This window comes from Artibeus jamaicensis, unplaced genomic scaffold, assembly GCF_021234435.1.
Source record: "Artibeus jamaicensis isolate MK-2021 breed Jamaican fruit bat unplaced genomic scaffold, CSHL_Jam_final contig_3201, whole genome shotgun sequence".
NCBI classification, from domain to species: domain Eukaryota; kingdom Metazoa; phylum Chordata; class Mammalia; order Chiroptera; family Phyllostomidae; genus Artibeus; species Artibeus jamaicensis.
The window spans coordinates 147,532-171,056 of NW_026521754.1; the positions used below are offsets into that span (position 1 = coordinate 147,532).

General features: G+C 39.4%; 1 protein-coding gene and 1 non-coding gene across 2 annotated transcripts in view; both read left to right on the top strand.

Moving 5' to 3' along the window:
- The window catches only part of SPG11 (SPG11 vesicle trafficking associated, spatacsin), a 111,574-nt gene that overhangs the window by 47,900 nt on the left and 40,149 nt on the right, over positions 1 to 23,525 (top strand). The window contains exons 17-19 of the mRNA XM_037152005.2: positions 432 to 538; positions 19,107 to 19,252; positions 20,250 to 20,411. Coding sequence (XP_037007900.2) covers positions 432 to 538; positions 19,107 to 19,252; positions 20,250 to 20,411 — 415 coding nt within the window. The remainder of the gene's footprint in view (positions 1 to 431; positions 539 to 19,106; positions 19,253 to 20,249; positions 20,412 to 23,525) is intronic.
- LOC119054352 (small Cajal body-specific RNA 6) lies at positions 18,283 to 18,514 on the top strand. Its single transcript, XR_005083502.2, has one exon. It is a non-coding gene; the product is annotated as a small Cajal body-specific RNA 6 (non-coding RNA).

Consider the following 23,525-nt stretch of genomic DNA (forward strand, 5'->3'; position numbering starts at 1 on the left):
TTTTAATTTTTTAAAGATTTTATTTATTTACCTTTAGAGGGGAAGGGAAGGAGAGAGGGAGAGAAATATCAATGTATTGTTGTCTCGTGTGCATCCCCTCCTGGGAACTGGCCTGCAACCCAGGCATGTGCCCTAACTGGGAATAGAACCATGATCCTTTGGTTCACAGGCCCGCTATCAATCCACTGAGCTACACCAGCCAGGCCTCACATTTCAAATATTGTTATCTCTGTCTCTAAAATTTTTCTATATTTCTAGATCATAAGGAATGTATAAAACGACACAAGTGGAAGTATAGTGTGTTATATTTACTTTTAAAATCCAAGGTTCTATTTTTATGCTCGTTATCACCTGAGCAAATACAATTGTAACTGTCTCTCTTATCCTGTACATTAATCAGAGTGTGTTTTTTATTTTATATTTTTATACAGGCTTAGTCCTTCAAACTGTCCCTTTTTGGACAAAAAAGAATTACATGAAACTCACCCTTGGTTCGAATTTTTAGTTCAGTGTCGACAAGTTTCCAGTAATTTAACAGGTAAGGGTGTATTGTATTAAATACAAAAAATTCTGTGGATAAATAACTGGTCTTTGAGTAGCATTTGACTTGTGAACTCTTTTAATTAAATAAATCATTTGGCTGTAGACAAATATCTGACCATAATCTAGGCTCAAGCTTTCTTTAAGAAGCAGAAGAACAAAAATGTTAGCTCCTTCCCAGCTAAGAAAAGCCAGACTTGGAGCAGACAGAGCGTGTAGTTGTTTCCTTTCATTCTCAGCCTCCTGTTCTGTTCTCTTTGGAGATCTCTCATCTTACCAGTTTATCATAGCTGAATTTCTACTCTCCAGCAGGTTGACAGCCTTTTCTCATGAAGAAATGGTCTGTCTTCTTTTAGTAAGGAGCTCCACATGGAGTGAAAAATGCACAGTATGTGTGGTCTTGCATTTTCTGTAGGAGAGCTGCTGACAGTGTTGCTCTGGTTACAATCAGATAAAATAGTCCTGTGAGCCCTGAGGGTTTAGCTGGTGTTATTCCAGAGATTCCTAAAAGAGCAAGGAATGTCAACAGCCAATCTTTCACTTTTATATAATATCCGGTTTCTTAGCAAATGAAAAATATATTCATAATTTGTTTTGTTTGTTCTTTTGGTGTTGATTATAAAGTAATATATGTTCATTGTAAAAAAATTGGAAGCTGTCAAGAAGATAACTGACCATAGTAGAAGCCTAGGTAGATATGAAGATCCATAGGTAATTCTTTTTTCTAAATTTGTTTTATTTTATTTTTTTTCCATCACCATTTATCCCCCTTCCACCCTCTTCCACCCACTCCCTTTCCCCCAACAATCACCAACCCACACTGTTGTCCTTGTCCATGGGTCCTTTCTCTCTTTTTTCTTTTTTGCTCAATCCCTCTCCCACCCCAGCTCCCCACAGAGCTCTCAGCCTGTTCTCTATGAGTCTGTCTTTATTTTGCTTATTAGTTCAATTTGTTCATTAGATTCCACATATGCATGAAATCATATGATACTTGTCTTTCTCTGACTGGCTTATTTCACTTAGCATACTGTTTTCCAGGTCCATCCATACTCTTGCAAAGGGTAAAATTTCCTTTTTTTTTTAACAGCTGAGTAGCATTCCATTGTGTAAATGTACCATAGCTCTTTTATTTATTTTTTAATATATTTTATTGATTATGCCATTACAGTGGTCCCATTTTTCCCCTTTCATTCCCTTCCACCCTGCACACCCCTTCCCCCACACTCTCCACCTTTAGTTCAAGTCAATGTGTCATAAGTTCTTTAGCTTATACATTTCCCACACTATTCTTGCCCTCCCCCTGTCTATTTTCTCCCCACTGTCTATGCTACTTATTCTCTGTACCTTCTCCCCCCTTCTCCTCCTCCCACTCCCCTGTTGCTAACTCTCCATGTGATCTTCATTTCTATGGTTCCACTCCTGATCTAGCTGTCCTGTTAGTTTGCTTTCGTTTTAGCTGTGGTTGTTAATTGTGAGTTTGCTGTCCTTTCACTGTTCATATTTTTTAACTCCTTTTTCTTAGATAAATCCCTTTAACATTTCATAAATAAGGGCTTGGTGATGATGAACTCCTTGAACTTGACTTCATCTGAGAAGTACTTTATCTGCCCTTCCATTCTAAATGAAAGCTTTGCTGGATAGAGCAATCTTGGATGTAGGTCCTTGCCTTTCATGACTTGGAATACTTCTTTTCAGCCCCTTCTTGCCTGTAAGGTCTCTTTTGAGAAATCAGCTGACAGTCTGATGGGAACTCCTTTGTAGGTGACTGTCCCCTTATCTCTTGCTGCTTCTAGAATTCTCGCCTTCATTTTAATCTTGGCTAATGTAATTATGATATGCCTTGGTGTGTTTCTTCTTGGGTCCAGCTTTTTTGGGACTCTCTGAGCTTCCTGGACTTCTTGGAAGTCTGTTGCCTTTGCCAGATTGAGGAAGTTCTTCTTTATTGTTTGTTCAAATAAGTTTTCATTTTTTTGTTCTTTCTCTTCCCCTTCTGGTACCCTTACAATTTGGATGTTGGAACGTTTAAAGATGTCCTGGAGGTTGCTAAGTCTCTCCTCATTTTTTTGAATTTTTATTTCTTCATTCTTTTCTGTTTGGTTGTTTCTTTCTTCCTTCTGGAAGGAAGGAAGAATCAACCACACTGTTGATTTGAGTCCCAGTTTTCTTCCCATCATTATTGGTTCCCTGTGCATTTTTCTTTATTTCACTTAGTGTAGCCTTCATTTTTTCATCTAATTTGAGACCAAAATTAACCAGTTCTGCGAGCATCCTGATCACCACTATTTTGAACTGTGCGTCCGATGGGTTGGCTATCTTCTTGGTCACTTAGAAGTATTGGCTCTGGGGTTTTGAGCTGTTCTTCTTGGGCAATAATGTTTTGGTCTGTTCATGCCTGTTACATATGAGGGGTGGAGCCTTAGATGTTCACCATGGCAGGTCAACCCAGTTGCTGGGTTGTGATGCTATATGTGGGGGTGAGGTCAGAGAGGGAACAATGGCGTTTGTTGGGCTCTTTCTCGATTTTGGTCCCATCTGCCACTTCCCACAAGCAAATTGGGCCCTTCTGGTGCTGGTTCCTGGATGGGTGGGCTTGTTTACGTTCAAGAACCCTGTGGGTCTCTCCAACGAACTCTCCTGTGAGGCTGGGAGCCTCACCTGACACCTCAACCCCCAAAGGTTTTTCCAGTCAGTGCTTTTAGGCTTTATTTCCCATCACTGGGGCCCTGAGTTACGCAGTTTGTCTCACTGCCCTTTTTTTTGCTTGGTTTATCTGCACACGAATGTATGTCCTCGGTCAGCCAGCTGCCTTGCATACCTCATTTCCTCTCGGCACCCAGTCTCGCTAACCACTGCCTCTACCTGGTGGGACCCCTCTCTGCTTGCTGCTGACTCCGCCCCTCTTACCGGTCTGGATGAATGGTTCGTTTTTGCCGGACTTTGGTGCAGTTTAATTTTCTGTCTGTTCTGCTTGTGTTTTTGTTTGTAAATCTTTGTTGTCCTTAAATTTGGTTGTGCGAGGAGGTACAGTATTTCCACCTACGCCTCCATCTTGGCTGGAAGTATATCCCATAGCTCTTTTATATACTCATCTACCAGTGGACACTTGAGCTGCTTCCACATCTTGGTGATTGTGAATAATGCTGCATTGAACACAGGGATGCTAAAATTCTTTTGAATTAATGTTTTGGGTTTCTTAGGATAAATTCTAAGAAGTGGAATTGCAGGTCATAAGGCAGATCCATTTTTAATTTTTTGCAGTAACCGCATACTGCTTTCCACAGTGGCTGCACTAATCCCACTAACAATGCATGACAGTTCCCCTTTCTCCTCCTCCTTACCAACACTTGTTTGTTGACTTATTGATGGTGGCCACTCTGACAAGTGTGAAATGGTATCTCATTGTGGTTTTAACTTCCATTCCTCTTATGATGAATATGGTGTTGAGCATCTTTTTGTGTATCTATTGGCCATCCGTGTATCATCTTTGGAGAAGTATTTATTGAGGTCCTTTGCCCATTTTTAAATAGGATTGTTTGGTTTTTGGTGTTGAGTCTTATTCATTCTTTCTTTTTAAAGATTTTATTTATTTACTTTATTAGAGAGAGAGGAAGGAAGGGAGCAAGAGAAGCAGCAATTTGTGAGAGTACATGAATTGGTTGCCTCTCACACACCCCCAAGCAGGGACCTGGTCTGCAACTGAGGCATGTGCTCTTTGGTTTGCAGGCTGGCACTCAGTCTGCTGAGCCACACTAGCTAGGGCAAGTTTTATAAATTCTTTATAAATTTTGGATATTAACCCCTTATCAGATGTATTGCAAATATGTTTTCTCATTCATGGGTTGTCTTTTCATTTTGTTTAGTGTTTCCCTTGCTGTACAAAAACTTTTCAGTTTGATGTAGTCCTGTTTGTTTGTTTTTCCTTTTGTTTCCCTTTCCTCAGAAGACATATCAGAAAAAAATATTGCTATGAGAAACGTTCCAGATTTAACTGCCTACGTTTTTTTTTCCAAAAAATAGTTACTTTTTTTATTTGGGGGGGGAAGGGAGGGAGAAAGGGAGAGAATCATTGATGCAAGAGAGAAACTATCTGTTTCTTCTCTTACTCACCCTGACCAGGGCACCAAACTTGCAAGCTAGACATGTACCCTGACCAGGAATCTAACCAACCTTTCACTTTGCAGGGTGACACCCAGGCAGCTGCGCCACACTGGTTAGGGCTGGGATTTTTATGGTTTTGAGCCTAACACTTAAGTCTTTAACTTCATTTTGAGTTTATTCTTGTGTGTGGTGAAAGAAGGTGGTCTAGTTTCATTTTTTTGCATGTATCTGTCTAATTTTCCCAGCACCATTTAATAGACTATCTTTAGCCCATTGTATGTTTTTGCCTCCTTTGTCAAATATTGATTGACTAGAAAGGTTGGATTTAGCCTAGGTCAGTGTGGCTCATTTGGTTGGAGTGTCATCCCCCTGCACTAAAAGGCTGCAGGTTTGATTTCTAGTCAGGGAACATACGTAGCTTACAGGTTTGATTTGCAGTTTGGGTGTATATGGAAGGCAACAGTCAATGTTTCTGTCTCACATGGATGATTCTTTCTCTGTCTTTCTTTCTCTCTTTCTCTCTCCCCGCCCCAGTCTTCTCTAAAAACAATGAAAAAATGTCCTTGGGTAAGGGTTGAAAAAAAGGTATGGTTTATTTCTGTGCTCTCTGCTCTGTTCCATTGATCTGTGTGTCTGTTTTTATGCTAGTACGATGCTGTTCTGATTACTATGTCCTTACAGTATAGTTTGATAGTAGGTAGCCCGATTCCTGCAACTGTGTTTTTCTTTCTCAAGATCACTGTTGCTATTTGGGGTCTTTTATGGTTCTATATAAATTTTTGGAATATTTGTTCTAGTTCTGTGAAATACACCATTGATATCTTGATAGGAATTGAGTTAAATCTGTAGATTGCTTTGGGTAGTATGGACATTTTAATGATATTCATTCTTCCTATCCATGAGCATGGTGTATGTTTCCACTTATTTTATATTCTTCAATTTCTTTGTTCAGTGACTTAATTTTCCAAGTATAGGTTTTTTTACATTCTTAGTTAAATTTATTCCTAGGTATTTTATTCTTTTTAAAGCAATTGTGAATGGGCTCGTTTTCTTATTTTCTCTTTCTGATAGTTCATTATTAGTATCTAAAAATGCAACTGATTTTTGGATATTTATTTTGTATCTGGCTAATTTGCCAAATTCATTTATCAGTTCTAGTAGTTTCTTGGTGAAATGTTTAGGGTTTTCTAAATACAGTATTATGATGTCTGCAAATATTATGATGTCTGCAAATAATGATAGTTTGACTTCTTCTTTCCAATTTTGCGTCTTTGATTTCTTCTTCTCATCTGCTGTGGCTAGGACTTCCAGTACTATTTTGAAGAAAAGTGGCAAAAGTGGACATCCCTGTCTGATTCCTATTTCTGGATGTAGTTTACTAATATTTTGTTAAAGATTTTAGCATCTGTGTTAATCAGGAATATTGGCTTATAATTTTCTTTCTTTATAGTGTCTGTATCTGGTTTTGGAATTAGGATAATGCTGGCCTCATAAAATGAGCTTGAGAGTCTTCCCTTCTCTTGAATTTTTTGGACTAGTTTGAGAACAATAAGTGTTAGGTCTTCTCTAAATGTTTGGTAAAGTTCACCTGTGAAGCCATCCAGTCCAGAGCTTTTGTTTTGGGGGAGTTTTATTTATCATTGCTTCATTTTCACGAGTTGTAATCTGTCCATTCAGATTCTCTGATTTTTACTGATTCAGTTTGGGAAGATTGTATATGTTCCTATGAATTTATCGTTTCACCCAGGTTGTCCAATTTCTTCATATATGGTTGTTCATAATATTTTTTCATAGTCCCTTGTATTTCTTTGGTGTCTGTTGTTATCTCTCTTCATTCATTTCTGATTTTATTTATTTGGGTCCTCTCTCTTTTTTTTTGATTAGTCTGTTTAAAGGTTTGCCAGTCTTGATTATCTTTTCAAAGAGCTGGCTATTGATTTCATTGATATTTTATCATTGTTTTGGACTATTTAATTTATTTTTCTTCTGATCTTCATTTCCTTTCTTCTCTTCACTTTGGGCTTTGCTTATTGTTCTTTTTCAAGTTCCTTTAAGTGTAAAGTTAGGTTATCTTTTTGAGCTTTTTTCTTGTTTCTTGAGATAGTCCTCTAATGCTATGAATTTCCCTTTTAGGATGTTTTCTTGTGTGTCCCACAGATTTTGGGTTATGTGTTCTCATTTTTGTTTGTTTTAAGGTATCTTTTGATTTCTCCCTTGATCTCATTTTTATTCCATTCATTGTTTAGTAATATGTTATTTAGCCACCATATCATTGTGTGTTTTTCTGTTTTATTTCTGTGATTGACTTCTAGTTTCATACCATTATGGTCAGTGAAGATGCTTGATATGATTTCAATCTTAAATTTATTGAGATTTGTTTTGTGTCATAGCATCTGGTCTATCCTAGAAAATGTTTCATGAGCAGTTGAGAAGAATGTATATTCTGCTGCTTTGTGGTGAAATGCTCTCAAGAAATCAATTAAATCTATTTGACCTAGCTTATCATTTAAGGCCTTCGTCTCCTTGTTGATTTTCTGTCTGGAAGATCTATCCATTGATGTCAACGAGGTGTTAAAATCCCCTACCATACTGTATTACTGTCTGTCTCTCCCTTTGTGTCCATTAAGATTTGCGTTACATATTTAGATGTTCCTATGTTGAGTTCATAAAGGTTTACAAGGTTTGTATGTTCTTGTTGGATTGCTCCCTTTATCATTATGTAGTGTCTTTCTTTGTCTCTTGCTTTAGCTTTGGTTTTAGAGTCTGTTTTCTCAGATATAAATAATGCAACTCCAGCTTTTTCCCCTTTCCATTTGTGTGAAATATTTTTTTCCGTCCCTCTACTTTTACTCTGTGTGTACCTTTCTTTCTGAGGTGGTCTCTTGAAGAAAGCGTATATATGGGCCTGGTTTTCTTATCCATTCAGCTACCCTATGTCTTTTGTTTGGAGCATTTAATGCATTTACATTTAGAGTGATTATTGATAGGTATGTATTTATTGCCATTTTATTTTTTAATTATGTTCTATTGTTATTTGTCTTCCTCTTTTTTTTCCTTCCTCCTCCTCCTTCTCCTTCTTCTTTACCTTTTTTTTGGGCTGAGTACACCCTCCCTCATCTTATACTTGGAGACTTGATTGCTGTTGGCTGGTTAATGGGAGGGATTTACTCAGGCTAGTAAGTTTCCAAGGACTAGCTGTGACCACTGACCGCCAACCTCCACCTTGTGGAGGATCAGTTGTGCAGGGGCAAGGTATTGGTGCTCCAATGTGGTGTGTAGCTGTCCGCTAGGGTTTCCTGGGTGGTGCAGGCCATGGCCAGCCCCCACCTGTGTTTTGCCTGGGGCCACCTTGTCTGAGGTATAAAGCAATCTGAGATAGCTGATCCTCGTTCTGGCCTTGGAGATTCAAGGTAAAGCCAAGGTATGAATCTAGGCTGGTTGCTGCTAGTACTGGGCCTGGGGCCACTTAGCATGGGGTATGGAGGGCGGGGTGGGGGGCATCACTGACGCTGACTGTTGCTTGTTTGAGAGGATTTAGGAAGTTGTGCAGCATGAGCCAAGACCAGCCATTCATATGGAAAAGCAGCTTGGGTGGGTTTATAAACTAGGTGGGATGAAATATCTGGGTATCTCCAGCTTGGGACAGTGTTAGCCAGGTTCATGGAGACTCAGTTATGACACTGGACTGCTGGCTCTGTGTCCCTGTGGTGTGGGAGGGGGTATTTAGGAAAGGGACAGTGGCCTCTGCCCACCTTCTGCCTGGGAGAATGCTGTCCCCCAGCTCTTGCCTTGATGCCAGACACTTCAGATTCTCCCTGCATGGTACTGGTGCTTTCAAATTGCTACCCTAGTGCTAGAGCTCAGAGAGAGTTTGAATAAGTCCATGTGTGAGTTCTTAAGAGGAACTGCTTGGGACTCCAGAAGTTTCTTCCACTGATTGAGTCCCTGCTGGTTTTTACAGCCAGAAGTTATCTGGGCACTTAATCTTCCTGGAACTGGAACCCTGGGCTGGGGTGCCTGGTATGGGTCTGGACTCCCCACTCCTGAGTTATCCCTCCCAAAGTTTTATCTATCACACGTGGATATAGGACCAGCCCATTCCACATCTGTGTGCCTTCTACCTGTCTGCATGGATGTGATTTCTTTAATTCTGTAGTTGTCAGACTTCCTTTCAATAAGATTTCTGATGATTCTGTGTAATGGTTCTATATTTTAGTTGTGATTTTGATGTGGTTGTGCAAGGAGAGGACCTATGTTTACCATGCTGCCATCTTGACCAGAAGTCCCCATCTTTTTAGTTTGATGATGGTTTCTTTAGCCATGCAGAAGCTTTGTAATATGATATAGTCCCATTTGTTTATTTTTTTCCTTTATTTTCCTTGCCCTAGGAGATATATTGCCAAAATTTTGCTACATGGGATTTCTGAATTTTACTGCCTGTTTTCTGCTAGGACTTTTATGGTATCATGACTTGTATTTAAGTCTTTCATCCATTTTGAGTTTATTGTGGTATATGGTGTAAGTTGTTGGTGTCATTTTATTTTTTTGCATGTATAAGTCCAGTTCTCCCAACACCATTTATTGAAGAGGCTATTTTTACTCCATTATATGCTCATTTCCCCTTTGTCAAATATTAATTGACCGTAGAGACATGGGTTTATTTCTGGGTTCTTTATTCTGTTCCATTGATCCATATGTTTGTTCTAACGCCAGTACCAGCTCTTCTGTTGCAGTGGACTTGTAGTATAGTCTGATATCAAGTATTATGATCCCTCCAACTTTATTCTTATTTTTCAATGTGCTGAGGCTATTTGGAGTCCTTTTTGGTTCCCTAAAAATTTTTGGAATATTTATTCTAGATTAGTGAAATATGCCATTGGTATTTTAATAGGGATTGCATTGAATCTATAGATTGCTTTCATAGTATGCACATTTTAATGATGTTAATTCTTCAGATCATGACAGGGTATGTGCTTCCATTTATTTGTATTTTTCTCCGTTTCTTTTTCAATGTTCTATACTTTTTGAGTACAGGTCTTTTACCTCCTTGGTTAAATTTATTCCTAGGTACTTTATTGGGATTTTTTCCTAGGTTCTGTTTCTGGTAGTTCATTGTTGGTATAGAGAACTGCCATTGATTTCTGAATATTGACTTTGTATCCTGCTACTTTGCTGAATTCACTTGTTAGGTTGAATAATTTTTGGATGGAGATTAGGATTTTCTAAGTACAGTATCATGTTGTCTGCAAATAATGACAGTTTACTTCCTCTGTCACAATTTGGATGCCTTTCATTTCCTCTTGTCTGATCACTGTGGCTAGAACTTCTAGTACTATGTTGAATAAGAGTAGTGAAAGCAGGCACCCTTGTCCTGTTCCTGATCTTAAGGGAGAATTTTTTCATTTTTGGACATTGATATGATGTTGGCAGTAGGTTCTCATATGTGGTCTTTATGTGTTGAGGTGTGCTCCATCTATTCCCACTTTGCTCAGAGTTTTTATTGTAAATCAGTGCTGGGTTTTATCAAATGCTTTTTCTGCATTTATTGACATGATCATGTGGTTTTTGTCCTTCATTTTGTTTATGAGGTGTATTACATTTAGTGATTTGCAAATATTGTACCATCCTTGGATCCCTGGAATAAATCCAACTTGGTCATGGTGTATGATCTTTTTAATGTATTGCTGGGTTAAGATTGCCAATATTTTGTTGAGGATTTCAACATCTATGTTCATCAGAGATATTGGCCCATAACTTTTTTTTTGTTGCGTCTCTACCTGGTTTTTTAAGTAAGGTAACACTGGCCTCATAAAAAGATTTTGGGGCTTTTTTTGTCTTCTTGAATTATTTAGAATGGTGCAAGAAGAATGGGAGTTAGTTCTTCTTTGAATGTTTGGTAAAATTAGCCTATGATGCCATCAGGTCAGGATGTTTGTGTGTCAAGAGTTTTTTGATTATTGCTTTGATTTTGCTATTGGTTAATCAGTCTATTCAGACATTCTGCTTCTTCATTCGGTTTTAAAAGATTGTTTGTGTCAATTTATCCATTTAGTCCATGTTGTCCAATTTCTTGACATATAATTGTTCATAGTAATTTCTTACAATCCTTTTTATATCTGTGGTGTTGGTTGTTATTTCTTCTTTTTATTTTCTGATTTTATTTATTTGGGTGGTCTTTTTTTCTTGATGAGTCTTGTTAAAGGTTTGTCAATTTTGTTTAACTTTTCAAAGAACCAGCTCTTGGATTCACTGGTCCTTTGAATTGTTTTTTTAGTAATCTCTATGTCATTTAATTCTGCTCTGATCTTAATCATTTCATTCCTTCTACTCATTGTGAGCTTTGTTTGTTGTAGTCCCTGTAGTTGTTTTAGATGTAGGGTTAGGGTGTTTATTTGAGATTTTTCTGTCTTCTTTAAGTAGGCCTGTATTGCTATGAATTTCCCTCTCAAGACTGCCTTTTTCTGTGTCCCATAGGTTTTAGGTTGTTGTGTATTCATTTTCATTTGTTTCCAGACACTTTTTGATTTCTTTCTTGATCTCATTGTTAACCCATTCATCGTTTAAGAACATGTTATTCAGTCTCCATGTATTTGAATGTTTTTGAGGGTTTTTCTAAAAAGATTTTATTTATTTTCAGAGAGAGGGGAAAGGAGGGAGGGAGAGAAATAGAAATGTGTGGTTGCCTCTCATGCACCTTTATTGGGAACCTGGTCTGCAACCCAGGAATGTGCCCTGACTGGGAATCGAACTGGAGACCCTTTGATTCACAGGCCAGCACTCAATCCACTGAGCCACAACAGCCAGGGCAATTTTATTTATTTTTAGAGGCAGGGGAGTGAGAAAGAGAGGTAGAGAAACACCAATGTGAGAGAAATATCAATTGGCTGCCCCTTACACACATCCCATCCATGGGCCAAACCTGGATGGAACCCAGGCATGTGTCCTGACCAGAAGTTGAACTGGTGACCTTTTGCTCTGCAGGATAATAACCAACTGAGCCACACCAATCAAGGCTTTTTTTTTTCTCATTTTAAAGCAGTCCTTTTAGCATGTCTTGCAATGCTAGTCTGGTGGAGATGTAGCCTTTTTTAAAATTTTATTTAGTTATTTTTTGAGATGTAGCCTTTTTTGTTGTTGTTGTTTTGTCTGGGAACCTCTATATTTAGCCTTTCCTTTTACATGAGAGCCTTGCTGGGTGTAGAGTAGTCTTGGTTGCAGGTCTTTGCTTTTCATTAGTTGGAATATTTTGTGCCATTCTCTTATGGCTTGTAGTGTTTATATTGAGAAATTAGTTGGTAGCCTTATTGGAGCTCCCTGGTATGTTACTTGCTGTTTCTACCTTGCTGGGTTGAAGATTCTCTCTTTGTCTTTAAATTTGTCATTTTAATTATGTGATGTGTCTTAGAGTGGGCCTCTTTGGGTTCATCTTGATTGGGGCCCTCTGTACTTCCTGAATTTGGTTACTTTTTTCCTCACAAGTTAGAGAAGATTTTGTCATTATTTTTTCAAATAGGTTTTCTATCCCTTGCTCCTTTTGTTCTCCTCTTTGAATCCCTAAGATGTGAATATTGTTATGTTTTATGTTGTCCTGCAGCTCTCTTAAACTATCTTCATTCTTTTTGAGTCTTTTTCGTTTGTTGCTCTGAGTGGGTATTTTTTCTACCTTGTCTTTGAACTCACTGATTTGCTCCTCTGATTCATCTAGCCTGCTTTCAATTCCTTCTAGTGTATTCTTCATTTCAGATATTGTATTCTTCATTCTTCTCCTGGTTCTTATTCATAGTTTCTATGTTCTTTTTCATGCTGATGTAGTTCCCACTAAGTTCCTTGTAGTTCTTACTGAGTTCCTATAATACTCTTAAAACCGTTACTTTGAACTCTATGTCCGATAAATTGCTTGCCTCAGTTGCATTTCGCACTCTCCTGGGGACTCCTCTTTTCCTTTCGATTGAGTGTTGTTTCTTTGCCTCCTCATTTAGGTGATCTTTTTGGTTTGTTTCTGTATATTAGATTGATCTGCTTTGACTCCTTGTGTTGTGGGATGGCCTTCTGTGGTAGGAGTCCTGTGGGTCTCAGTGTTGTAGTCTCCTTGAACCCCTGAGCTGGATACTCTAGGGGTGACCTTTGTGCAGTTTATGTGGGCTCTCTTGTTATATTTGGGTTTTGGTTATTGTTGACTCCTTCATTGGTGGGTTTTCCCCTCTGGCTGGCTGGCTGAGAGTCACAACCCCCACCACATCTTTTATGTTGTTGCACAGGAGCTGCTGGAACAAAACAGAACCACCGAGCAAACAGCACCCACACCAGCAAAAAATACCCCTAACCACTATCACAATGTCAACAACAAATAAGCTAAGATTAATAAAGGTGAAAAGATAGTAAGAATATTGTACAAAAGGCAAAAAGAATATGAGGTGACTAACACAAAGAAAAACTATTTTGAGAGGGTGGGGGAGGAGAAATAATAAGAGTAGGAAGTAGAAATAAGGTGGAGAAAATAAAATTTACAATGTAAATTAAATAGGGAGGGAACAGGGCAAACTCGAGTAAGAGAAGGAAAGAATACAATATGAGGTTTGGAGGGGAAAAATGGTGGAATAATAGGAACTAACTTGAAGAAAAGCAACCACTGCAGCAATATTCATGACAAAGGAGGAAAGACTAATAAAGGTGGAAAGAGAATAATAATACTATAAGAAAGAAATAGAAAAAAATAATGTGAAATGTGTAAAGGAAAGAAAACTTATTTTGAGGGGATAGAGGGAGGAGAAATAATAAGCTTAAGAGTCAGAAACCAGGGTAAGAAATGGAGAAATAAAATTTAAAACAAAAATAAAACAGGGCAGGAGGTAGGCGAAATGGAATAGGACAAGGGAATAGTAAGATAGGAGATTTAAAATAAAAAAAAATAGTGAACAGCTATGGATAAAATTAAAGAAATACAACAACAACCTCAACATCAATGACAGTCAAGCATATACTAATAAAGGTGGAACAACAGTAACGATATTATAAGAAAGAAAAAGAACGTGAGATGACTAATGGGAAGAAAGATGATTTTGAGAGTATGGAGGGAGCAGAAATAGTAAGAGTGAGGAACAGAAACAAGATGTAGAAAGGGAAAAAATTTAGAACAAAAATAAGAGAAAGATGAAGGCAAAATAGAATAAGAGAGGGAATAATAAAATATGAGATTGGAATTAATGAAAAACATTTAAAAAGTAATATAAAAAATAAAATTAAGATAGTGAAATAATAGGAACAAATAGAAGACAAAGAAACAGTGTAAAAAGGTATACAGGAGAAAAAATAGCACCAATAATTAAAAAGAACGAGGTGGAATTCATCTCAGCAGAATTCAGTGTTTGTTGGCCTACTATCTTTTCCTTTAGGATCCATCCTTGATGCCAGGTGGTGTCCCTGTCTAGCTTTAGACAGCCTGTTTGAGGCAACAAATGATCCACAATCTGTGGCTATCTCCTCCTGGTTCAGTTGGTCCTCGCTGTACTGCCTGCTGGCTTTTTATCAGCTCAAGGCCCAGGAGTGGTTCATTTAACATCTGACAGCACTGCAGCACTGCATATACCACCTCCACCTGCCTCCAGAGGTAACCTCTGGTGTGATCAGGAGGGTGGGATCCTGGGATCACCCTCCCCACCGGGAGGCACTGTTTAGCCTTCAGAGAGGCTGGTGGGTGTGTTCCTCCCACCCGCAACACACATGTCTTGGTCTGTCCCAGATTATGTCCTGTAATGGATAGTTTCTGATGAATTTGCTGTCTCACGTGAGGAGTCAATCTGTGTAAAAGGGTCATTTCTTTCCTGCTTGGCACTGATGGCAGCTCTGTGTGAGAGGCAAGGCTGAGCAGGGCCATGAGTACCTCTTGCTGGGCCAATATCTAATCTCTCTGCTGTTTTCAGTGGAATGGGGCCCAGGGAGGAGCCAGGATTGGATATAAGTTCATAAAGGGCTCCTTAGGTGATTCTCCTTCTTTCCCCCGTGGATATGCCCCTGGCAGGGGGTTCTTGAGCCTGATTCTGCAGAATTTGCCATCCTGTAGGTGGGGGATAGGTACACATTCCCTTCCCAGGGCTTTGTATTCTGTGGCTTGAGTGGCCCTGCCTGGCTTGCAAAGCCCACCCAGTTCCTAGCTCAGTGCTCTTGCAGGAGGCTCAGACCCAAACCTTCTGTTCTGCACACAGCCCCCTTCTCATGCTGGGTGGGGCCCCACAATCCCTTCACCATGCAGCCTTCTACTTTTCCTGGCCAGCTGGGTTAGTGGACATGAACCTCGCTTTGAATCTGGCCTCTTTTTTGGCAGGGCAGCTGTGCACAGGTGTGCAGGTGCCCTACTCAGCCATGCCTCCACTCCCCTCTTTAAAAAGTCCCTACATGGCACCCACAGTGCCTGAGCCACTGTGCAGCTCTCCACATACTCTACTTACCCATGAAGTGAAGTCTTTCTTGGTGAGGGCAGGCCATAGCTTGCCCATGCCTCCAGCAGTTCTAGAAGCTAGAATTTCTCTCTTGGGCTCTTCCAGTTGGCACTGCAGCTGTGGACGTGATGCTTGCTGCGTTTGTGCAGCCTGAGTCTCCCAGACTCCATATATCCTCCCAAGTCTCTCCCAATTAGGGTTAAGGCTTCCCTGTGCAGGACCAGGGCCCTACCCTTTCACAAGAGGTGGGAGCTACTAAGCTGTGTTTTTGCACCTCTGTTCTCTCCCTTGCTGCTGGCACCTTGCACAGGGTATTTCCCCTTCAACTTATAAAATGTCTTACTGGGCAGTGCAAAGCTTCTATATTCCTTTGCTTCAAAAATTCATATTAGCTAAGATTCCACTGGTTGTTCAGGTCACTTGTTGAAAGATCAGCTGAAAATCCATGCTGGGGGCACAAGCAAGTGGGCTCATCTTCTACCTACTTGGCTGCCATCTTCACTACCTGTTTTTATTCTCTCCTTCAATTTTAAATGATAGCCTTGCTGGGTAAAGAAACCTTGGTTATAGTTCCTTGCTTTTAATTACTTTGACTATTTTATGCCAATCCCTTCTGGACTGCAAAGTTTGGGTTCAGAAATCAGCTGAGAGTCTTATGGGAGCTCCCTTGCAGGTAACTGTCTTTCTCTTGAGGCTTTTAAGATTTTCTCTTTGTATTTTTACCTTTGCCATTTTAATTATGATGTGTCTTGGTGTGGGCATCATTGAGTCCATCTTCTTGGGGGGGACTCTGTATTTCCTGGACCTGTGTGTCTTTTTTCTTCACCAGGTTAGGGAAGTTTTAGGTCATTATTTCTTCAAATAGGTTCTCGATCCCTTGCTCTCTCTTTCCCCCTTCTCGTAACCGTATGATGCGGATGTTGTTATGTTTCATGTGGTCCCAAAGGTCCCTTAAACTATCCTCACTTTTTAAATTCTTTTTCCTTTTTTGCTGCTCTGGTTGGGTGTTTTTCTTCTACCTTATCTTCCTAATTGCTAATTCAATCCTCTGCTTCATCTGAGCTACAGTTTATTCTTTCCAGTATATTCTTTATTTCAGATCCTGTGTTCATCATTTCTAATTGGCCCTTTGTTATGGTTTGTGTTTTTTTCCATGCTGTTGAGCATCCTCGTAATCATTATTTTGAACTGTATCTTATAAATTGCTTGCCTCCATTTCATGTAACTCTTTTTCTAGAAAAATTCTCTTGTTTTTTTATTTTTTAATTTGGAGCTTGTTTCTTTGTCTCCCTGTTTGGGCTGCCTCTTTGTTTTTGTTTCTATGTATTATGTGATCTGCTATGACTGCTGGTCTTGGTAGGGTGGCCTTATGTACTAGGTGTCCTGTGGGACTCAGGGGCATAGTTTAGCAGATCACCTGAGCAGGGTGCTCTAAGAATATTTCTTGTGCAACTTATGTGGACCCTCCTGATATAATTGATTCTTGATTGCTGTTGCCCTATTTGTACATGGATCAACCCTCGGACTAGCTAACTGTGAGGCTCGACCCCCCACAGAGTTTGCAGGCTGCTGTGCAAGTGCTAATCACATGAAGCAAAATTTGCCTCAGCAGAGTTTGGTGCCTGCTGAGATCTCCCTGTGGATATGCTGCTTGTGAAGATTACTGGATTCTGTTCTGTTGTTGTCTGAGGCTCACTACTGGGTGTGTTGGTTGTGGGTCTCTTTGGAGCAATTCTGGTACAGGATGCTGCCTGTGACTGGCCCTGGGCAACCTGTTTGGAGCTGCCAGTGATCCACAGCTTGTCGCTCCCTATGCTGGGCCTTGATATGTGTGGAAGAGACCAGGTTGCACACCAAGGCTGGCTTTTACCAGCACTGGGCCTGGGGGTAGGTCAGCCAAAGTCTCAGAGCCCCAGAGATCCACCTCTACCTGCAGGCTGCCTGTTAGGCTTAGTTACTGAAAGGGCCTCTGGCTGTACTCCTCATCAGGGTTTACACTCACAGGGTGTGGTCAGAGGGATTTCCTCAGGTGGGCTATTGCTTTCCCCAGGCTGATGCCTCATGGGAAGGAGTGGCTTTGGCTCTGCCAAAGAAAGGTGGCTTCTGTAGTGTGGGCAATGTCAGAGTGAAAAGATCCTGGCAGCCGACCAACCCCAGACTCTTCGCATGGTTCTAGTCTATATAGCCCTCTCTTTACCAGAGCCCAAAGTGAGTGGCTGTGAACAAAGTTTTGTGTGTTGGCCCTAATTTAAGAAGGTGGCTGCAACTCTAGCTGTCCCTTTCTGGTAGAAAGAAACCCCACTGCTTTTCACAACCAGATATTATGTGGGTGTGTTTCCTTGTTCTGGTGCTGTAGGCTAGGAGCCTGGTTTAGACCCAACACTTCTCAGGGGGAACCCCCTACCCCCATAGCTGAGATGTCCCTCTGTGGGAGCCTGGCCAGCACTCTTGCACCTCTACACTTCCTACCAGTCTCAGTGTGGCTTCTTCTGTAAGTCCTTGATTATAAGCCTTCTCTCCAGCTAGTCTTCAGTTGGTTATTCAGGATGATTTTTCAATAATTTAGTTGAATAATTCCAGTTTGGTCCTGGGAGGAGGTTAGTGTAGCTTTTACCTAATTCACCACTATCTTGGATCTCCCCATAGGTAGCTCTTGATATAGTCGAATGTATTTTGTTCTAATTATTTTCTCCATACTTTTTCAACCTTTCCATATTATATTTCATTCTTCTAACAAGTATTTATTGAGCTCCTACCTTGCAACAGCCTGTAAGTGCTAACAATACAACCAGAAACATTTGTGTATCTGCATACTGCTTTTTTCACTTAGTAATTATAAGAATTTTCCTGTGTTCCTAGAGACAATGACTCTTTTATGTTTACATAATATTTAATTGTATGGATATACCCTTATTTAATTTACAGATCTCTTATTTTTTAACATTAAGACTTTTCATTTTTTTCCTATAAATAATAGTCTTGAATATATGTGAACATAAAATTTTTGTCTTTGTTTCAGATTATTTCTTTAGTACAGATAGGTTTCTGTATATGAAATTACCAGGTCAAAAGTTATACACACTTTAAAGGTTCTTGCTGTAAGACCAGACTGCTTTCCAGGGAGTTCGTATCATTTTATTCATAAGTCCCAGCTATTCTATATACCCAACCAACTCTATGACCAAATCTATCTTCTGACCAACTCTATGATTGGGGATGATTACTTTTTAAAAGCATTGCTATTCAGCCATCTCGCTCCCGTCTGGCCCCAGCAGTGCTCTGATAGGCACAAGGGTGGCTGACACACGGCGATGCCCCCGGTCTGTGCTCCTTGGCGAGCCCGGGGAGGGCACGTGGTTGGCATCCCACAGCCAGTCTGTCAAGGGATGTGATTGCAGGAGGGTGGTACCTGGTTCTGATCTGACTTTCACGCTGAGACCTCTGCTTGAAATAAATAAGTAAATAAATAAATAAATAAATAAATAAATAAATAAATAAATAAAAATAAAAGCATTGCTATTTCGATAGGTGATATATGGCATCTAATTATTTTGATGTGTATTTCTTTATTGCACATTTTATGTGTCAGATGATTATTGTTTCTCCTTTGTAAATGGTTATTTCTTTTGGCTGTTTATCTGTTGTAGTCAGTATTTGGGGCATAGTTTTTTTATGAGCTCTTCATTTTAGACATTAATCCTGAGGTTGTTATCTGTTAATTTTCCCCCCTAGTTCATTACTACTTTTCAATTTTTTAATAGAAGTTTTTATTTTTACCTAGACAAATCTTTCATATTTCTTTTCATGATTTTTTATAGCTTTTAAATTTAGAAAGTCCTTCTTACTGTAGGTAGATTTAAAAATTAATTTTCCCCCTCAGAATTATATGTAATTCTTAACTTATGTTAAGGAGAAAAACAGGAGCGGGGGTGGATGGGGCAGGGGAGAGCAACAGGGGAAAATTGGTACAACTGTAATAGAACAACAATAAAAAGTTTTTTAAAGAGGAAAACATACTTCTTTATTTTCCAGATCCTAAGCTGATCTTCCAGGCTAGCCTTGCAAATGCTCAAATACTGATTCCCAGCAACCAGGCCAGTGTGAGCAGTATGCTGTTGGAAGGACACACGCTCCTGGCTCTTGCCACCACAATGTACGCACCCGGCGGTGTCAGCCTGGTATGGACGACACCTTTACCTACAGTGGCAAACTAGGACTGATTTTAGATTCAGCAGAAGTACCTATGGGTTTCCTAGAAACCAGTTGGTATTAAAATAAACCACTTATAAGTATTTCATTAAAGAGTGTAAATCAAAGTGAATTGTAAAATTTTATATCATATCCTCTTAAATTGAAAAGGGAACCTAAGTGTTGTATAGAGATTATTTTTCACTGTTACTTGTTTTCTAATGCTCCAGGTTTATTTTCAAGACAGAATCAGAATCTTGTTATTTCTGGGAGTAAGTGTACCTTAAGACCTTTGGCTTAGGAACGATTTTGTACTATTTGTCTTGTTAAAGAAGTAAAAAAGAAGTAATAATTTTTAGTTGCTCATGTAAACTCTTTTGAGGGACCCAGTGGAAATTTGCCTATTTCTGCTTTTTTGAAAGTTATAGTGTGCCTGTTTAGAGGAAACTTAAGAATTCTTTTAAACATTTAATCTTCAAAAGTTTCTTACTGATTATAGCTTAATACCAGCTCTTTTAGATTGTTGCGATATACCTAACTTAGTTATTTATTCCTCTGTTCTTAATCGCTTCTCAGAAATTAATCATAAAGTAACAGAGCTGAGGAAGAGTCATGTAGTCTAGTAATTTTTCTTTTAACATATTTACTATTCTATACCTTATTCAATATTTAAGTATTTTAAATGTTATAGTACCAGTCTTGTTTCAAACAGCTTTCCCGCACACAGTTTGAAAACCACTGATTTGGGTTAAATTCCTAATTTTGTAGGTGAGGAAACTGAGGCCTGATGTTAAATATCTAGCTAAAGGTCACACAGGTAGTTTGTCTTAGAACCAGAACTATCGGCTTCTGACTCTTTGTCCAGGACTGTTTTCACTACCACGTACTCTCTCAAACTAACCTTGTTTCACAAGGTTTTTGTGAAAAAAGGACATGAACTCAGAGAAGACAAAAAACATGACTTACACAATGTTATCTCTTGTTTAGGTTGTCCAGAATGAAGAAAACGAGAACTGTTTGAAGAAAGTGGATCCCCAGCTACTGAAGATGGCATTAACTCCTTATCCCAAGCTAAGGACTGCTCTCTTCCCACAGTACACTGCCCCTAGTGTCCTGCCACCTGACATTACACTCTACCACCTGATGCAGGTACAGTATTTATTTCATTGGCTGGTATTTAGGGATATCACTCAAGGTTCAGCCAGGAAAACAGAAATTACTCTGGATCTTGCAAATGGAGAACAATTTAACATAGAGAATAACTTATACCGAGTGATAGAATGGAGAAACCAAACACTCGATGCTGACACAATCCCAAAATTGACAAAGAACAAAGCCATCAACACCTGTAGGGCTGCAAGGACACTTAAAGAAAGCGGTGTTATGGGAACCCAGAAGCTGGAGCCATCTCTAGGAGTTAAACTCAAAGCCAGGCTGCCCGACAGGAGCTGAGAACACAGAGGGTAGGGCTAAAAACTTGGAGGAGATGCCCCAGAAAACAAAGTGGAAAAATATGTTGGTTTCTCCCCTCTTCCCACCTCTTGTGTTGTCTGTAGTGGCTAACCCTATCTGCTAGCCAAAGGGCAAGTGGGCTTGGGAAATAACAGTTTTCTGTAATACTGGGAGAGCAGGGGAAATATGGAAATAGATCCTACCTCACCTAATTGACCTTCATATTTGCCTGCTGCTTTCATCAAAAGCTCCATTCTACCACTGATAATTTCTGTCTCTTCTCAGTGAGTACTACTGCTTATTTAAATCAATGCTTCTTAACCTTTCTAGGACAAATACCTGAGAATGACGGAGCTATGAACCCCTCTAACCAGAAAAATCACACAAATGCATGTAATTTTGCTTACATTTCGAAAGAGTTCACAGATTCCCTGAAATCTATTTAGGAACCCTCATTTAAAAATGCCTTTTTTGCTCATTTCTCATTTCAAAGGACTTTTGCCTTTTCTTCCTCTGGGTACACATATTCCCATAATGTCTTCAATTCAAAATAAGCTTTGTAATCCTATGAAGATTTGAAATCTCTCTTATTCTAATGTGAAGAACTGTTGGGGTATAGACTTGCTGCTCAACACTGGTCCCCAGGCAGATGCCAGTCCATGAGTTACTTGTTGCTGAGATGAGATTAGGATATTTCACCAGAGTTATAAATTAGGGTCACTAAGCATGCTGTGTCCTTCAGCAGGCTTTTTTTTTTTTTTTTTTTTTTTTTAAGTAACAAGAATTTCTTAAAGAAGGAAGCAGTAAATGTATTTATATTTATCACAGGCTTCTTATCTCCTTGTAGATCAACACTCTGAGTAGCAGTGGTATAAACTATATATAAGTGGATTATGTAAAAACAATTGTTCTACCTAAAATAGATTCAATCAGCCTAAAACAAAAGTGGTTTTAGGCTGTTCTTTGTTCTGTTTTCAATTTGGCTCATGCAGTTTTTTAGTCCTGTCATTGTTGCAGAGCAGAAGGTGGGTCCCGCTGCCCATTGCCATACTTCAGGCAAAATTCCAGAGGCAAAGGTTTAGTGATAAAGAAGAAGAGTCTTTATGTAAAAGCTTACCAACCTTGGAATCACAGCTTTCTACATGCCTTAGTCACTTAAGCCTATTAAGGCTAAACTCTTAGCACCTAAGTTCTATCATCTCTTGTTAGTTTTTAATTATCTTACTTCTATAGTATTAGTTTACAAACTAAAACAAGATACAAAAGCTACATAACAGAAGAATGGCAGGTTTCTGCCTCAGAACTCATCACCTAAGGAACCTTGCCACCCTTTGCCGGGCCAGCCTGATCCTGGGCTGCACCCAGAGTTCCTTCACATTTAAAACACTGTCCATTGGGAAATGCAGGCAGCTACAGCACAATCATGCAAGCATCCTCAAGGAGGAGGGCCAGCCCTCTTTCTATCCCACTCTGGATGCATTCAGCTTCTCAGCCAATCCTGTCCTAGACCGCTTACCATTTCCTCCAGCAACCTCCTCCTATAGTCCCTCCCTACTCCTCCCCAGTGATCAGATCTCTCTATTATTATTCCAGGAAAGTATTCCTTAATAGACCACAGATTATCCCTAGACTTAAAATCAAAGCTGCTCTTTACTTAGCTAGCCAAACCTTTACTTAATTGTTCTATTTTCTCCTATATCCCTCCAACCATATGTTTATAGTCTTTGCTAAACCTTTGGCCTAGACAAATTTCAAACAGCCACTGCTTCCTGCTCTTATAAGTTTTCTTAGTGGGCTTTTTTCTTTGTTGTTGATAATTTTTTCATCACATTTCTTTAACTTTTGATCTGATTTTCTTACTCTTTTTCTTTCCTGACATGCCTTAGATCACCTTGTCATGTTTATAGCTTAAAATTTTCTGCCCTCCTAGTCCTCTAGCCTTTTGGTTCCAAAAGCATTTCTAAAACCCATTTTGCATTATAATTAATGCTGCTTCTACCAAAAGAGGATACACTTTGCAGACATAATTTGACATGAAGACAGTCTTTAAAAAGAGCATTGTCAGTTCTATTTTTATTAACATAGAAAAGTGTCTCATACATTCTTTTTTTTTTTTTTTTTAGTCACGTTCAAAGACTATATGCCAGAAAGATTTTTCATTGCCCTGGAGAAGGGAAACAGACTACCTATGAAGTCCTTTCATATAATTTTGTTTACTTATTTTAGCATCAGTTAACTTTTTTTGTTTTCTTTAAGACAAGGGTGTCAAACTCATTTTCACTGGGAGCCATCCCAATGATTATCTGGGAACTCCTTTTCTTGCAGTTGCCTTCAAGGGCCAAATGTAATTTTAGGACTGTGTAAATGTAACTATTCCCTAACTAGGGGCAAGGAAGGTGGCTGGCCAGATTCCGCCTGTGGGCTTTGTGTTTGCCACCTGTGCTTTAAGAGGCCTCAGTGAGAGAGGGCCTCCACCCCCTAGGAGGGAAGGAAGGGTCCCTATTGAACCATCCCTGAGGCTCACATGGAAGTTAATAATGAAGAAAAGGTGGTTAGCAGACATTCAGTTAGTCTTAACATTAGTTTCCTCTTGTGGGGTTCCTTTAAAATTTTTCCAGTTGGTTTAGTATCTGATTCATTAACTTCTAAATATATTTCACCCTTCTGGAAAAAGGTTATGTGGGCATCATTGGTTTCAAGAAAATCTTGTCCTATCAGGTGAATTGGGGAAGATTCAATTAGCAAAGATATATATTGTCCTATAGTTTTCCCTAGTTGGAAGGGAACAGGTTCTGATTTAAAAACAGGCAT